At 42.0% G+C, this 17,572-nt stretch overlaps 1 protein-coding gene across 4 annotated transcripts in view; it reads left to right on the top strand.

The window, feature by feature from the left end:
- The window catches only part of CPQ (carboxypeptidase Q), a 166,595-nt gene that overhangs the window by 17,163 nt on the left and 131,860 nt on the right, over nucleotides 1–17,572 (top strand). For 2 of the 4 annotated variants that reach the window (XM_052788673.1, XM_052788672.1), the window contains exons 1-2: nucleotides 5,542–5,636; nucleotides 7,333–7,786. In XM_052788673.1, the coding sequence (XP_052644633.1) occupies nucleotides 7,360–7,786 (427 nt within the window). In that variant the 5' untranslated portion in view covers nucleotides 5,542–5,636; nucleotides 7,333–7,359. Of the gene's footprint in view, nucleotides 1–5,541; nucleotides 5,637–7,332; nucleotides 7,787–17,572 lie in introns of those variants that run through there. The other 2 variants (XM_052788674.1, XM_052788675.1) reach the window with 1 other exon arrangement.

Genomic DNA, 17,572 nt, shown 5'->3' on the forward strand with positions numbered 1-17,572 from the left:
TGGATTTACATATGTCTAGTTTGTTTAAGTGCTGGCTAACCTGGTCTTCCTCCACTGGGCGTGTGTCTTCCTTGCTCAAGATTTTCCCTTTGATGGTCTGCTAGGATTTTGCAAGAAGAAATCTCTTTCTTCTATGGACTATGTTCAGACCACATCCTTCCTTCTGTATATGGATCCAGGTACTGCCATGGCTGGATGCCCCCTATCCACTTCACCTGAAGCTAAAAGAACTGGAACTGTTCTACATTACTGCCTTTTAGCTTTGTACTCATTTTGGACCACAGAGTTTCCATGGTCCTTAAGGTAGTCTTTCATCCTGGGAAGTTGAGAGCCTGCATAACCCTTTAAGCTGGAGATGATTAAGCCCTGAGCCCTGCTGAAGTTTCTGAAGAGACCAAATTCATCTGACATAAACATGCAGTGTCTAATACGTGAATGGCTTTCAGTTCTGCTCAAAATGGGAAGAGGAGCAATGGTGGCTCCCACTTTTTTGCTTGTTATGTCAGTGATTAGAAGTCCTTTCAAGAAGTGAAAGGTAGGGGTTGTCGGTTTTATATCGTATTGAGAGCTTCACTTTTTAGGAGAATACCCTAAGCATGAGGCTGCAGGTAAGGCTGGCACAGGACCATTCTGTGTCCTTTCCACGCATGGAAGATTTACAGGGTCAGAGAAATAAAGTAGAGGGATTGTAACCCTCTAATGAACATCCTTGCTTCCTGGAAGGGCAAGGGCAATCCCAGATTCTTATCCCTGGTTTAGAAAATTGTTATTTTGTATTAAAGAGCCGTGGAATGAGATGCATTAATAGGACTGGGAGAAAAGACTGTACTTCCTGAAAGTGTGTTTTCTTCTCATCTCGTTTTGGTCTAAACTTCTACTGAAGAAATTCAGTGAATAAATAAATGCATTGAATAATTGTGACTGTCTTTCTTTTTTAATTCAGCTGGCACCGTGATGTTCATTTGCTGAATCTAAGTAGTGAGATGTGCAAAAATCAGTAGTCTCTTTTCCCAGGTGATTCACTGGGTGATAAACTTCATGTTGCAGAGACTGGGACAACAGATGTGCTGTTCTTTCCCTGAATTAGCAGTGGAGTGATTCCTGTACTGCAGTCCAAGTGAGTATTATGTTATTTTACCTAGCACGGAATTATTTCTGAACGCTGCTATCTTTTGGACAGATTATGCTGGACTGTTAAAGGAAAGTACAATAAATTACATTCCCATTCTTGTGTCTTTGCTCAGGGTTTGAATTCAGTTACGCTCCTTTTACAATGCAGTGACAGGTAGTGAAACATTGTATGTGGCAGGAGTATGTTACATCCACCAAAGCTGTGGAAACATCCCTGTTCTCAGTGTTCAGTGGGAAATTCCTGGAAAAAGTGTGGCTTTTAAATGCAGCTCCTCTGGGGCAGCCTTTGGAGTGAGGATGCTGCTGGTTTTGAATGTGGCCAGGAAGAGCAAAGGCAGCATTTCTTAGTTAAGGGAAACGTGATAACTGTGGTTTCATTTCTCCATTGAAAAAATGCACGAAGTTGGTAGCTGGGGGCTATGGCCAATGCTGATTAAATAATCCCCCTGTGTTTTCTGTTTAACAACTAAATGTATCAGCTTTGTCTGGTAGATTTTACAAACCCTTAAACAAACAAACCCCGAAACTTTAAGTTTTTGAAACTAACTCTACAAAGTTGTTGTCTTCCTCCACTCAGCAAGAATTTGTCTTATGGCAGAAATCAGATTATCTTGCTTGCTTCTTTGTGGATGATGAGCTTGGCAAAAATCAGGGAATGTGTATGGTCATCCTGAGAAAATTACTGATGTCTCTAGCAGAGGATGTCTATAAGCATGTAATTAACTGGTCCAAAGGGAAGGAACATGCGGAAAGTACAGAGCGTAGCAATAAAAATACACCAATACCCTCTGTGTAGTATAACCACAAATAAACAGTAACTGAGACTATAAAAGACATTTTGCATTTCTCTGTCGGTGTCCTGAGATAACCCGAGTCTTCTGCTCCTGGTTGTGTAAGACCTTTGCCCTGGCTGTCTTGCAGAGAGGGAGGAAATCTGTGTGATAGATTTATCATTCATAGATGAAATCACAGATTATTTTTGTTGTTCTTTTGGGAAAATGACACTTCACTGTGAAGAATTTATTACTGCCTTGATCTCAAGTTTAGGGGACATTTGAAGAGTTAAGGAGAATAGCTTAATATTCTTATATTGCTAAAGCTATTGTTTAACTTGCTGTTTATGAAAAGACCCATAAAGACCTATGCAAAGCTGGCAATTTGTGCTGGTTATCATATGAGCTAGGCTTGGTGACTCCAAAAAGTTTGTGTGTGTGGTTTTTTGGGGGGTTGTTTTTTTTGTCTTTTAGTGGTTAATGGATCCTAGAAATGTGGTTTAATCCTTTCACTCTTTCTGTGTCTTAATTCTGCATTGCACAGCCGGTGTTTCAGATGGCATCTTATGAATGCATGCCTGGTACGTCATCCTCCCTTCTTGGTAGCTGATCAGACAGCTCTTACAAAAATGTTGTGGGTTGTCTCTTCTGTTTCCATTGATGAATCCATGCTTCTAAGTGCCTGTACACTAATATACACAATATCGGGAATAAGTACGAGGAGTTAGAGATTTGTGTGCAGTTGCAGGGCTGTGATCTGGTTGGGACCATGGAGACGTGGAGGGATAGCTCACATGACTGGAATGCTGCAATGGGTGGGTATATGCTCTTTAGGAAGGACAGGCTGGGAAGAAAAGGAGGTGGAGTTGCCCTTTATGTGAGAGGACAGCCAGAGTGCTTGGAGTTCTGCCTGGGGATGGATGATGAGCCAACTGAGAGCTTATGCATAAGGATTAAAGAGCAGACCAATATGGGTGACGTTGTAGTAGCTGTCTGCTGTAGGCTACCTGATCAGCAAAACCAAGTAGATGAGGCCTTGACAGCTGAAAGTAGCTTCTCATTCACAGGCCCAGATGCTCGTGGTGGTCTTTAACCATCCCATTATCTTCTGGAGGGTCAGCACAGCAGGTTACAAGCAATCCAGGAGGTTCCTGACACAGGTAATAGAGAAGCGAGCAAGGAAAGGTACTCTGCTGGACCTCATACAAGCAAGGGAGGGCTGGTTGTGGTATGAAGGTCAAAAGCAGCCTTGGCTGCAGTGACCATGACATAATGGAGTTCAGGATCCTAAGAGCAGGGCAAAAAGCAAGACCACAGCGCTGCACTTCAGGAAAGAAGACTTTGACCTCTTCAAAGATCTGCTTGATAAAAGTCCTGTGGGATAAGGCCCTGAAAGAGGGAAGAGGATCCCAAGAAATCTTGTTAATATTCAAGCATCACCTACTCCAAGCTCAAGAACAGTCCATCTCAACAAGCAGGAGGACAAGCAAAGATGCCAGGAGGCCTGCATGGATGAATGAGGAGCTCCTGGCAGAATGCAGACATAAAAAGGAAGTGTACAGAAGGTGGAAGCAGGGACAGGTGACCGCAGAGGAATACAGAGATGCTGTGTGAGCAGGCAGGGATGGGTTTAGGAAAGCCAGAGCCCACCTGGAGCTGAATCTGACAAGGAATGTGAAGGGCAACAAGATGACCTTCCGTAAGGACATAAGCAGCAAATGAGAGACTAGGGGAAATGTGGGCCTGCTGCTGAATGGGGCAGGGGAGCTGATGATGACACAAGATGTGGAAAAAGTTGGGGAACTGAATACCTTCTTCACCTCAGTTTTTATTCGTATGACCAGTGTTCAGAAATCCCAGGTCCTGGAGACCAGGGGGAAAGTTTGGAACAAGGAAGTGTTACCCTTGGTGAAGAGGGTCAGGTCAGGGAATACTTAGAAAACTAGACATCCATAGGTCCATGGGCCTTGGTGGAATGCACCCATGAGTGCTGGGGGAGCTGGCTGATGTCATTGCAAGACCATTCTCGATAGTCTTTGGAAGATCACGGCAATCAGCAGAGGTACCTGAGGACCGGAAGAGAGAAAACATCATGCCTATCTTCAAAAAGCACAGGAAGGAGGACCCAGAGAACTACAGGCTGGGCAGCCTCACCTCAATCATGAAGATACAGAACAACTCATCCTGGAAATAATTTCCAGGCACATGAAGGGCAAGACGGTGACTGGGAGTAGTCAGCATGGGTCTACCAAGGGGGAGGTCATGCTTGACCAACGTGATAACCTTCTATGATGAAATGCCTGGCTTAGTAATTGAGGGGAGAGCAGTGGATATTGTCTACCTTGACATTAGTAAGGCCTTTGACACTGTCTCCCATAAGATCTTGGAGAAGGTGCTGAAATATGGGCTGGATGAGCAGACAGTGAAGTGGATTGAAAACCAGCTCAACAACCGAGCTGAGAGGGTTGTGATTATTGGCACAAAGTCTGGTTGGCGGCCAGTAACTAGAGGTGTCCCCCAGAAGCCAATATTTGGTCCAGTACTCTTCAATGTCTTCTTTAATGATCTGGATGCTTGGACAGAGGGCACCCCCAGCAAGTTTGTAGACAATACAAAGTTAGGAGGAGTGGCTGGTATAGCAGATGGTTGTGCTGACATTCAGAGGGATGTCAACAGGCTGGAAAAATGAGCTGACAGGAGCCTCATAAAGTTCAACAAGGGGACGTGAAAAGTCCTGCACCTGATGAGGAACAACCCCATGCAGCAAGACATGCTGGGGGCTGCCCAGCTGGAAAGCAGCTTTGCAGAAAAGGATCTGGGGGTCCCAGTGGGTACAAAGTTGAACGAGCTGGCAGTGTACTTTTGTAGCAAAGGCCTACAGCCTGGTGGACTGCATTAGGAGGAATGTTGCAAGCAGTTTGAGGGAGGTGATCCTTCCTCTCTGCTCAGCTGTGGTGAGGCCACACGTGGAGTGTTGTGTCCAGTTCTGGGCTCCCCAGTATAAGAGAGAGATGGTTAGAGATGGTTAAGGGATTGGAGCATCTTCCATATGAGGAGTGGGTGAGGGAGCTGGGACTGTTGAGCCCAGAGCAGAGAAGGCTCAGAGGGATCTCATCAGTGGGTATAAATACCGGATGGGAGGGTGCAAAGAGGATGGAACCAGGCTCTTTACGGTGATGCCCAGTGACAGGATCAGAGGCAATGGGCACAAACTGAAACACAGGAGGTTCCGTCTGAACATCAGGAAACATTTTTTACAGTGGTGATGACTGAGCACTGGCACAGGTTGCCCAGAGGGCTTGTGGAGTCTCCCTCCTTGGAGACATTCAAAAGCCATGTGGACATGGTCTGGACAGCCTGCTCTAGATGGCCCTGCTTGAGCAGGGGGGCTGGTCAAGATGAGTTCCAGAGGCTTATTTTTATTTATTTATTTTTAGCAAATGCTGGAAAATGGTCCAGAATGAACATCTTGACAAAATGAGTTCATCTATTTGTGCTTCATTGTAACAAACATAAGTGGAAAGGTGGTTTCTTATCTTAGATCATTCAGAATGGAGCTTGCAGAAGCTTCAAATACAACTGTGGCATGTGCTCCCAGAGGCACAAAACTGGTGTAGCCTCACCTTTACTCTCTCAGGAATTGGCTCAACTGCTGGTTTGCTGTGTGGCATCTGGTGGTGGGAGTTAATTCAGGAATATCCTGCAATCAGTGTTCTGTGGCAGTCAGATGAGGTAGATACTCTGGTCCCTTCTGGCATTATGATTTAAAAAGCTATTTGGTTATTGTGAAATTTGCCTACTCCATAAAATGACTGAGAATTAATGCTCAATTAAAGGTGCTGTAGTATGCAATTGTCTGAAAATAAAGGAGGATTTTTTTGTATTTTGCGTGTGAATATCATGTGTGGATATAATGTATACAAATACACGTGTATATACACACACACATATACCCTCCCCCCTACCTTTGTACTGGCTCTCTTTATGCATATAACATCATGAACCAAAAATACAAGATAAGTATATTGTCTTGATTCCTCAGGTCAGTGATTATAAAATGAACAGTGTAACTCTCCAGAAATACTGAATAAATACAAACAGGGAAGAAGGGTAACATGGAAATCTTAACAGCAAAAGCTTTTAGTAATAAAACTGCCATGCAGTTCTGATTTACCCATATTTTATCCCTATTAGCCAACTAATTAGTCCTTTGCTATTTGTAGAACAATTGTTATTTTGTAGAGTAGAGGCTCACATTTGCCTTTAGTGTTACTGTTTTTTAAGGCAAATTACTTTTTTTTTCAAAAATACTGATATTCCCATGAAAGTCCATGGCAAAAAGTGCTGAATCAAAATCTTTTTGGCCTAGTAGTAATTGCCCCTTCACTTGGCTGTGACTAATTACTATTTTTTTAAGTCTCATAATAACTGCAGCTATAGAGCTGATTTAAAGGCCTTATTTCTTATTGCCAATTTTTATCATTCAAATTGCAGCCTGATTCAAATTCAAAGGAAAATGAAACAATTACATTTCCTTTAGTGTGTATCAATGAAGACCTTTATATTTTGGGTTTAGATAATCATACTTCCTATGTTATAAGAGCTTTGCAACTACTTCAACTGATTCCAGAGGTTTTTTTGTCAGTTCAGTTAATAGTACGGACAAACTGTTGCTTTTATGGGATTGAAAATTTGTAAGATCTTAAAAATGAGAACTTTTAATGCTAAGTTGGATAAACTATTAAACGTTAACAAAGATAACTCTTGATATTCAACACAGGATCAGCACCCCTGGCACTGCATCTCTCTATAGTGCTGCTGAAGTCAGACCTTAAAAGATACACCAGTTAATGAGAAATTGCGTTTCTCTGGTAGTCACAGATTTATGCAATGAAGAAATTCATACTTTCTTCCTGGGGGCATTGGGTCTAAATTGCTCTGACATCTTTCTTGTGCAATAGAAAGTGCCTTCCTGATTATGAAGTTAGAGATTAAAAAGCACATTTATTCATGAATGGTTTAAGAAATGTTTTCATCCAGGTATTTTGTGTGAAGACGTGTGATTTGGCACTTCTGGCAAATTCTGCTCCTAACAGAAAGGAGAGGTAAAGCTCCTCCTGGATGGGAGCAGCCCTGGGTTTTGATTCAGTGAAGGATGTGATTATTTAAAGAGATGCAGCATTCCAAGGATGTTTCTGAAGACCACAACAAAGATTATGTCCAGTGGTCTAAGTATCTTTTTCATTTGCTTTCAATAATTGTGTCTCCAAGTGGAGTTTACTTTCTTGCCAGTTCTGATCAAAGCATTTTCATGATAAACTGTTTACTTTTTATTTTGGTCTGCCAATCCAAATAACAAAAAGTATTGCTGATAGCTGTATGATTTTTTTTAATATTCTTTCTTTTTTTCTTTTTGTCTCTCCAACAGGCCATCTGTGGAAAAGAAAAAGAAAAAATGAAGTATGTATTCTTAATACTTTTCATGAATTTATTACCACAGTATGCTGGGAAGTCTTTGAGAAGAGATGATAGCTACCCGAAAACATTTGAAGACATTAAAAATGAGATAGCTGGCTATACTGATATTGCTAAAGCTATTATTGACCTTGCTGTTCATGGAAAAGCTCAGAACAGATCCTATGAAAGATTAGCAGTTTTTGCCGATACCATAGGACCTAGACTCAGCGGTTCAAAAAATCTAGATGCAGCCATCAAGTATATGTTCAGTGCCCTGCAGGAAGACGGGCTGGAAAATGTGCATCTGGAGCCTGTGAAAGTACCACACTGGGAAAGAGGAGAAGAGTTTGCAATGATGCTGGAACCAAGGAATCACAGCATTGCTATTTTGGGACTTGGGAGCAGTGTTGCAACTCCTCCAGAAGGTAACTCTTCCTTTTGGAATTGAGTATCACTTGCTTTTCAACACCAAACTGTATTATACGCCTAACAACTTCCTCTCTCAATGGTCGAACTGAAGTCTTCTGCCTGCTATAATAGTTCTGCAAGACGAGATGCTACTTTTCTGTGTGACATGGTTGTAAATGATGCAGTTTGGTTTAACTCAGTTTGGTTGAACCGGCTTGTAAAATTAAAGTTTTTTCTCCATTAAATCTATACCCTGTTGTTTAACACTGCTGAACCTTGTTTGCAAAGATTCTGCATTGAGGTTGGTGGAAAACTTGTTCTTGTGATCTGGGGCTTTCCAGCCCCTCTTTTTAATTTTGGCCAGAGAAGTTCTCTATGGACTGTTGAGTTGACACATGATTTCTGCTCTTCTTGCTGTGCCCTATCCTGCCAAGCTCAGCACTTCACTCTGGCAAAAAACAAGACAGCAGGAAGAGGAGGAGAATCTCGTGCTGAGCTTGGAAAGTGCCAGCCCCTCGCTAAGTGTGGCAATTGGTATCTGTGTGTCCTTTCCTCCCCCTGTCTCATGCTCACCTTGGAAAAGTCTTTGGCACTTACCTCTTACTGAACTATGCGTTGCCTTTTAGTGGATCATGTGTGATATGTTACTTCGGGAACAAGAATGATCATTAGCTTGGCTCAACAAAATTCAGATATTTTGAGCCCCAAATATTAGCTCACTTGCAAATGAAATGATTTATAAGATACTCCTTTTGTACATATTGATATAGGGCAGGAGTGCTATTTAAAGGCCAGATGACAACCTTCTAATGTGACTGCTCTGCATAAATAACAATAGACTTATTCCTAGACCACTTCAAAAGCAGTCTTATTCCTTTATGAGAAAATAACTTTAGTTTAGGAAATAAAAGGTAACATGATACTTATAATTTTTTTTTTGAGTTGTAAATTTTTGTAATAGTGAGCTTTCTGTTTGAAAAATAATGTATAAAAGCTGTTTTGTTTAGAAAAATTATATAGCCCTTCAAAACACAACAAAGTGAAAGTGGGTAATTTAAGATACGTTTGGAATAAATCTTACTTGGTTTGGGAAACTGCTACTGTAAATTTTGTCTGAGGTATTTCTGTCATATCGAGGTAAACACATGCCTAAAATGCAAAACAACTAAAACCTTTAATAATATCTGTTTATCCCATGATATGTCTAAGGCTTAGTGCTTTGGTAAGAGAATATTTACAGCAAAGGTTAAACCTACAACTTATTTTCTATCCTTTCCAGCCCTATTCCAAGATTCCTAAAAAAGGAAGCTAAAATTAAAATGGTGTTTTTGGCATTGAGCAAGTGTTACTGAACCTGCAAAGAGAACCTGGAATTTAATCTTGGCAAACATCTTCACATCCTGAGAAGTGATCACATCCCGCTTCTCTTTCTTAGCTGTGTAGTTATTTGCACTTGGCTGGTCTTACTCCTAGGTTTGCCTTTTTTCATTTAGAGAGATACTGAATTTACATCTTTAAAATTGCTCACAGAGGCTAATCATGTCCTACTTTTTCATCTGATCTCATTATACTGACAACTGAATGGTCTGGCTGGTAGCTGTGGCTGGTGATATCTTGGAAGATAACATTGTATTATCCAGTGCTGGTTTATACGGAGTAATGTTCAAAACCCCCACGTTATTCTTCCTCACCTTTTTACTTTCCTCTGACGTCTGCCATGTTTCTGAAGAGGTGTATGTGTTGGTGCTAGAAGACTGCATGGCATTGAGATCTCTCACAGGAGAGTGGGCAGTTTCTCACACTTGGTGGAATAATTTTGATTAAATTACTTACCTTCTGACTTAAAATCTGTCCTACTGTTTTTGGCTGTTAAAATTTCTGCTGGTCTCATCTTACTCTGTGCAAGCTGTGACAGGTTTTCATGCTTGAGGAGGTTATGTGGGGTAGCTGGTCCCTGATGAGCTCTTGGCTGTCGTTCTTCCGATCGCTGGACTGGCCGCCTGGCTGACGGAAATGCCTGGTGAGAGCCATGCATCATCAGCCTCTCCAGGCAAGAGAATTGCAAGGTGTGCTGCTCAGAAAAGCGCCTGTCCTAAAACTCACACTCATCCCAAGCATGGAAAAAAGAATAGTGTGGTTAAACTATTAAAATCACCACCTCATCACTTCCGAGGAATTCATTCTCAGATCCACTCCCTCTGCTCTAACCAGCAATTGTCACCGTGCCCTATTCCTGAAAAAAAAAGGATAGGCAACTGAATCACATCAGAAGTATTTGAACAATTTCCCTCAGTGAGGGAATGCCAGCAGTTCTGATTTGTCTTGTTTTAGCCAAGAAGCTGTGGAAGTGTGTGAGTCATCCTGTAATCAAAATAATGCAATTCAATATTTCATCAATATGAGATGCTTGATGCTGATTCTCCTGGTATTGTGCTGCTGTTGCTGCATGGGATCAAACCAGGGAGAACTACCGCTGCTGTGCCGTGCTTTGCCAGAGGAACACGTTAAAGGCTGAGGACTGGCGTTCAGACGTCGGCTCCATGTTCTGGCCATTGGCGCCTGGGTTCTGCCCAGGGGCAGAGACACCCTTCAGAGCTGCCTCTAAAGTGGATGTGCAGGTGACCCCTGAAGGTGTTTGATGTTAGCTTGATAGTTATTGTGCATTTTAAATCAGTGCAATTTAAATCATTCCTATCAGGATATGTTTCGGACCCCTCGGTTTACAAACCACTGTCTGTAGAGCCCTGACAGATCCCTTCCTTGACACTACTGGTGCCTACTTAGAGCCAGAGGACAGCCCTTGCTCAACTTATTGTCTTTTAAGGTCTGGGGATGGGGTTAAGATAGAGGGGGTAACTCCCTCATCCCAGCAGGAGGTACAGGACAGCATTTCTTTCTTTCTCATCCTCTCAGTTATGTCCTGTATTCCTCTCTTCCCATTAAGTGCCTGTAGGCTTCGGACCTGATGAGCTAAGAAAATAGGAAGTATTGGCAGAAACTTAAAACGTTGCTTCTCTCTGGATGTGCTTAGTGCTTCATGCTGGACATGGTGGCCCCTGTTGCCCTCAGAGCTCCTCCTGGAGCTCAGCTCCCCAAGCTAGTGCTCTGAAGGGCTCTTTATTAACATGGCAATAGCCTAACAGTGGATAGAAACCTGGCTTTGCACGTTGGAAATTCAGGGTTTATTTTCCCGTCTGTCCATGGAAATTCAAACCAGTGTTTCCTAAGAGTGACCCAATGACCAGAGCACACGCTGAGGCTGCTCACTTTCCATTTTGGCACACGCCATGTAAGTGTGAAAAAAAATCCGCGATCCTTTGGGGCAGGAACAGGAAGCCCTAAATGGTAGCAGTATTTTAGCCATGGAGCCTGAGCCAGCATTGACTACAGGATACAAGGAGTGTCTCTTCCTCCAGGTCTTCTATCTAACCCATGCCTATGGGGTTGAAAACCTTAGGGGATGTGGATAGAACTTTGCCTGTTTATTGGATTTGCCTACTTTGGCTCAGATATGAGTTTGGCATATTGATGGTTGGCTCACTCGAGGTTGAAACAGTTCTGATCATGTGCAGGACGCTTTTTGGTACCTTGTGATCTTATGGATAAAATCCGCATTTCCCTATTTTCTTCTTTAGGACTGGGCAACATGCCAGGATGTCAAGTTTCCAAATTCAGTCTGATTTACACAGCAAAAAGGGGCAGCACAGAAAAGGTTAGATTTTTTTTTTTTTTAAGAGGAAAAAAAACATTTTCCCTTTCAGTGTATCCCAAGATTTGAAGATGTTGGGTCAAAAAGAAAGTTTTCACTTCCTTTGATCTCCTTACAAGGAGGGAGTAACTTTCATGCCTGTCTTAGCAACAGAGAGAGGAGAAACATGAAATGCAGAATGACCTGGATTTCCAGAAGTCAGCAGAGATTGAAAATGGTCATCACCTCGAAGAAATGGATTCCTAGGTAACGAACAGGATTGAATGTTAGAAAGCCCTCAGTTTAGGGAGCTGGCAAACTGGAGGTTTACCATATTTAGTCAATGTCCGTGTCTCATTTCCAGTGTTTCAACATTGGCAAAACATAGAGATATATGTAGAGAGACTGTGTTGATTTCTGGTAGTACTGATTATATCCCCCAAATTCTGAGGAAAATAGATGTAATTGTTGCTTTGAGAATCCCATAATTAAAGGAAAGTAGTAGTTTAGCAGATGTTTGACCATAAAGTATCAAAGAATTCATATTTTCTGCATGTGTTTTAAAATGCACTTTTTTTCTTTTCCTGATGGGTGACCCTGCCCTTTCATTTTAAAGGAATACTGACAAGTAGAACCAACCCCAGAATGCAGCCTGCCCGAAATGTCGCCTCAAAAAAGGAACAGTCTCTAGTTTCTATGTACTGTTTGTTGCAGTGAAACTGAAATAACATAAATCTGAAGATGATGTATTGGCAGACTTTTTCCTAGTTTTTGTGTTCGAGTCGTGGGTTTTTTTGTTTAACTATCAACAACATTTGGTCCAGTCTTGCTCTTATAGAAGGTGGTGGGAGTTTTGCCACTTAGATAATATGAAAATAGTTCCAGCCTGTTATTTATAAAATGAGGATTATATGTGTCTCGAAGCTGTTGAAGGCGTGTGCTGTTGCTGTAGGCTCATAGTCTTTTTAAGCCAGGGATGCTGCTGAAAGAAGTGGTCTGGCCCCAGTCCTGGCTGATGTATTTTTCCCCAGTGTTGACCCTCCTTTTTTGTTTCTCAGTGGTGGATTAGGGAATTCAGCTAGATTAACAAAAGGCCAACAAAAAAGTTAATTTTAATGTGTATCAGAGGATTTACCCTTGAGTTGCCAGCATCTCGGATGACCACTGACCTACTGGGAGAGGAGATCCTTCTGGAGGGGCTTGGGTACCCCCTTTGATGAGGGGTTCAGTGCTGAGAACAGGGGTTGGAGAGATTCATAGGCATGAGAGCACAGTGCACAGCAAAGCCCTCCTTCTGTCTTCACTGGATCCCTCTTTTTCTATGCGTGAGGAGCTATTGATTCATATTTTGAGGCCATGAGCCTCAGTATTGGGTGCCTCGATTGTTTATTATTACTTTGTCGTGGTTTAACCCCAGCCAGCAACTAAACACTACGCAGCCGCTCACTCACTCCCCCCCACCCAGTGGGATGGGGGAGAAAATCGGGAAAAGAAGCAAAACCCGTGGGTTGAGATAAGAACGGTTTAATAGAACAGAAAAGAAGAAACTAATAATGATAATGATAGCACTCATAAAATGACAACAGCAATAATGAAAGGATTGGAATGTACAAATGATGCGCAGTGCAATTGCTCACCACCCGCCGACTGACACCCAGCCAGTCCCCGAGCGGCGAATCCCTGCCTCCCACTTCCCCGTTCCTATACTGGAAGGGACGTCACATGGTATGGAATACACCGTTGGCCAGTTTGGGTCAGGTGCCCTGGCTGTGTCCTGTGCCAACTTCTTGTGCCCCTCCAGCTTTCTCACTGGCTGGGCATGAGAAGCTGAAAAATCCTTGACATTAGTCTAAACACTACTGAGCAACAACTGAAAACATCAGTGTTATCAACATTCTTCACATACTGAACTCAAAACATAGCACTGTACCAGCTACTAGGAAGACAGTTAACTCTATCCCAGCTGAAACCAGGACATACTTAGAGCAGCGCTGCTTGCGGTATGATAATTATGCTACTGTTTTTCTTGGAATGTAAAAGATGATGTCCATGAAGGACCTCAGATGCTGTGGTGTTCAGTGGCGCAGCGTTTGGGCCAAAAGTTAGTGCAGTTGCCTTTCAAAGATTTAGAGAGTAGGAGTAGCTGTGTGGCTTTGATGTGGACATGCTGTGTGGGAGGGACACGGGTTCCGATTGCTGCTTTAATGAATGTTCAAGTGAACTATACGGATTGGCAACAGCAAAAAAATTGAATATCAGGCCTTGGCCCTTTTCAGTGTTGCTGAGTTTGAGGGTGGTTACCTCAAGGGTGGTAAACCCAGGCTGAAGCTCCTGCCTCACACTAACGGAGGCAGGATTTGAACATGGTTTTCTGCATGCGTGAGGAGTGTATGCACAGCTGAGTGGCACTGTCACCTTCCCTCCCAGGGGATGGCCTGCAGTGACTGGCATCTTGACTTGCTAAGGAGGGAATAGTTGCCCTCTGTACTTCCTGCCTTGGGCACCTGTGTGCTCCAAAACTGGCTTTTCTGGATCCCATTCTTGGATGCCTGATTCTTCCCAGACACTGCATAGCAAGCCTGTGCCCTGTGCAGGGCTGCTCCTGGGAGAACCAGGACCGTTGCCCTGCTCTTTCGGCATCCAAGGCTTTGTGCTGGAGGTTGGGTCCAACCCTCTTGCTGCTAGGATTTACTGCTACACAGTAAGCTACATGTTATTGAAACCAAACTGTTCTAATGAGATCCAGTACTTGCTGGAAATTGTAAGTCATATTTGTAAAAAATGTGACTATTATATAGTGGTGTTTTTTCTCTGTGTTCTTCTTAAAGAATGGAGTAATAGGTTTAGTCTCTGTGCTATGCATCAGAGCTGAATAGCCTCATATCCTTTTGGATAACTCTCCTATGTAATTCTAGTTTCATGAAGTAATTCTCTTTACTGTTCCACAGAGTAGGTGAGGTCACATTTTCCAGAAGCGTATTCAGATTTTACAAAATCTTTCTTCCTGATAAAAGCCTCCTTCTTCGTTTCACAGTTCCCCTGAAATAGTCAATCTTTTCTTCATATTATAATTCTTATATCAATACATATTGATACGTGTTGATAGAGCAAATGTGTTTCCAGGTGTTAAAGTATTTTAAATTTTCAGTACATGTTAATAATTTTTGAGGGAGAAAAAAATAAGTGATGATAGGAATCTTTCATTTGCTTCAGCCTGACACCAAGCCTTAATTTGATGAGTTCATTATGGACCCAGAATTTGGGTTTGTTTTTCTGAAAATCTTGTTGAATTATGTGGGGCATTGGGGGAAAGCTGAACTAATTCCTGGAGAGAGCTGAAAAGCGACAAATTTTTAAAAAAGGCAAGATAGAGGTTGAGGGGAAAAATGTTTTCTGGCCTGATTTTAGAGGATGCTGAACCTAAATAGGATATAACGCCACGTCCCTAATGTTACTTAGCTTTCAAGAATATATTTGCCTTTTCCCTCTACTCCCCAAAACCTTCTTTTCTTTGACCTGTCCCAACAACTACCTTTCTTCCCTATCTCCAGGCATATATATCTAATTTTTCACTGTTGTATGCTTCATCTTCTTACATCCTCATCCAGGAGTATTGATCCTGGCATGTGGTCCGGTTCTGTGCAGGATGATGTGGCATCCAGGGTCCAAGACTGCTGTTTTTACAGGAGCATTGCACATCCCAGCTGCTGCATTGTAACTTCGTATGTGCAGCTCTTTCCTGTGACCCATGCAAAAAAATTTCTAGGTTTTCTGTAACTCTGTGAAAGAAGCTACCTTGCAAGTAGGCACAAGACAGTGCATGTGGGCCATTTCTGAAAGAAGCAGGGGCATGGTACTTTTATCCTGGGGAGATGGTCAAGTCTGAAGGACAACTGAATTAGCCAGGCTAAGGTCAGAAAAGCTTGGGTCTACCACCCGCATGTGCTTAGGGTCGGCATGGAATACAGTATACCTTGGTGCAGCAGCCTCCAGGCTAAATTAGCTTTGTGGGAGAGCTGAGGTGGAAATGGAGAAATCTGAGAAGTGGCAGCCATCTAGCAGACATGAAACAAGGGTGATCTGATGTCTCTGGTCTGCAAGGTAGGGCTGCGATGATCAGGTAGGCTTTATGCACTGCTCTTGTGGTGTGTTGCTGCTCCTACTCTGTCTTCTTCCTACCATGAAGAAGTGTCTTGATTTCCTTGTCCTGGTGTCCTAATGCCTGGTTCTGATGAATGAGGAGGTAGAACTCTGTCTCCCTCTTGCTCTCATGACTGCAGAGGCCAGGATGTGTTTCAGATACATTCTTCCCCACTTTCAAAATCTCCACCAGTACCAGAACAATTAGATGTGTTGTTGACTTTTTGTGTTGATATTTCAGGCAGTATTCTATGCTTAGGATGCAAAAATTTTAAATATATAACACACAGGGAAGTTTAGCGGAGACTTAGTTGATGTATTTTCCAGCTTTGTTGTGTCTAGATCTAAAAATACCGTATTTTAATTTTTTTAAGCAAAAATTGCCTTGCCCATCAGATTATTTATTTGACAGTGGCAGCTTCAGTGCATGTGGATTAGCAGCATTGCTGTTCCATAGTGTGATTTGTAAGAGAAATCATAATTCTTATGTTAACACAGTGTGAAGTAAATGAAGTTTGGAAGGTACATAGGGGTGAGTTGTTCACTTGCTGTTACTGAAAAAATTTATTGTCAAGTTAATGATGGCTGCATTTGGCTTTGTAACTAGATCTCGAGGGGACCGTTGCTGTTAACAGGATGACAAAAATGAGACTGGGGGGAAAAAAGGAAGAGAGTAAGGCTGTAACTGAGGAATGAGGAAATTAGTATCCAGTAAGATTAAACAGTATGCAAATAATATTTCTTTCTGGCTTTGCTAAATCCTCCTTTTAATACAGCAATTGATTGTAACTAACTAGGTTGAATTTCTGTGTGTTTATGAGTTGAGTGTTTCTAGGATAGTAATAAAAAACAACGGAGACTGGGTTCCTAAATCTCAGGAATTCCTGATACTTGATATGGTAAAGTCTTGCCATGTCTTGCCCTGGTGTGGCCAAGAACAGCAACAATATTCTGTATGAAGTTTCCTCGATGTTTTAGTAGAGATTCTTCAGTTTTTAAAATCTGATAATAGGGTGGATTTTCCTTTTTTTTCCTTACTCTTCTTGAAACCTGTTACTAACACAAACAGATGGATAGCTCCAGATACTAAAATGGCTTAAATATTCACTGCATTTAATCTTGGGGAGAATAAGTAATCTTGTGAGGAGTTCCCTTTGAACTAATCTACTTCTGGTATGATTGCTGGCAGGTAAGCAAGGTGCTAGGAGGTGGCTCTCCAGACAGAATTCTTCATGCCAAGAATCAGACTTCTGATGTATGGCAATGTTGCAGACAGCTGATTTACAGGTGCTTTTATATATACCAATGTCTATATGTCTATATGTCTCTCTCTATATATATGATTGGACATATATATATATATGGACTATCTGTAGCTAATAAAGGGTAACTGTAATCAGTCTTGCCTTCTTCCTGCCTGTGACGGATTTTAGACTTTGCTACTGCATACCATGCCATTTATTTCAGCTGGCAGTGTGATCATCAATCATTGTGGCATATCCAAGTGTTTAGATAGAAATGTACATTTCTGTGTACAGACGACTTTGTAATCCATAATTTTGTAGGTAACTGAAAGTTGCCTGCTTGTTCCCACTATTAACACCCTTCCTGTACCTTAATTCTCAGAAATGACAGGGTACAATTTACTGTTTAATATGAGAAATGAGAGATCCATAGTACTACATAGATTCTTTTGCTCACTGGCCCAACCCAACGATATGTGTAGTGTTTCACATGGTAAGAACAAATAAATAATCTTCAGCTTCATACAGTCAGCCAAGTTCATCATGTTCATAATTCTGTCTTCTACACTTCATGCTCTTTACTTAGCTAATTCCCCAAATGCTCTGTATTCATCTTTTGGACTGTGTGGGTTATATTCTTTATATCTTGCTTAAGTAAGCAGGCAATCTGGCTCCTTCTTTACATGGGTTTTCTGAAGACTTCTATTCAATAACACACAGCCAAGCTCTGG

Source organism: Harpia harpyja, chromosome 5, assembly GCF_026419915.1.
Source record: "Harpia harpyja isolate bHarHar1 chromosome 5, bHarHar1 primary haplotype, whole genome shotgun sequence".
Taxonomy (NCBI): domain Eukaryota; kingdom Metazoa; phylum Chordata; class Aves; order Accipitriformes; family Accipitridae; genus Harpia; species Harpia harpyja.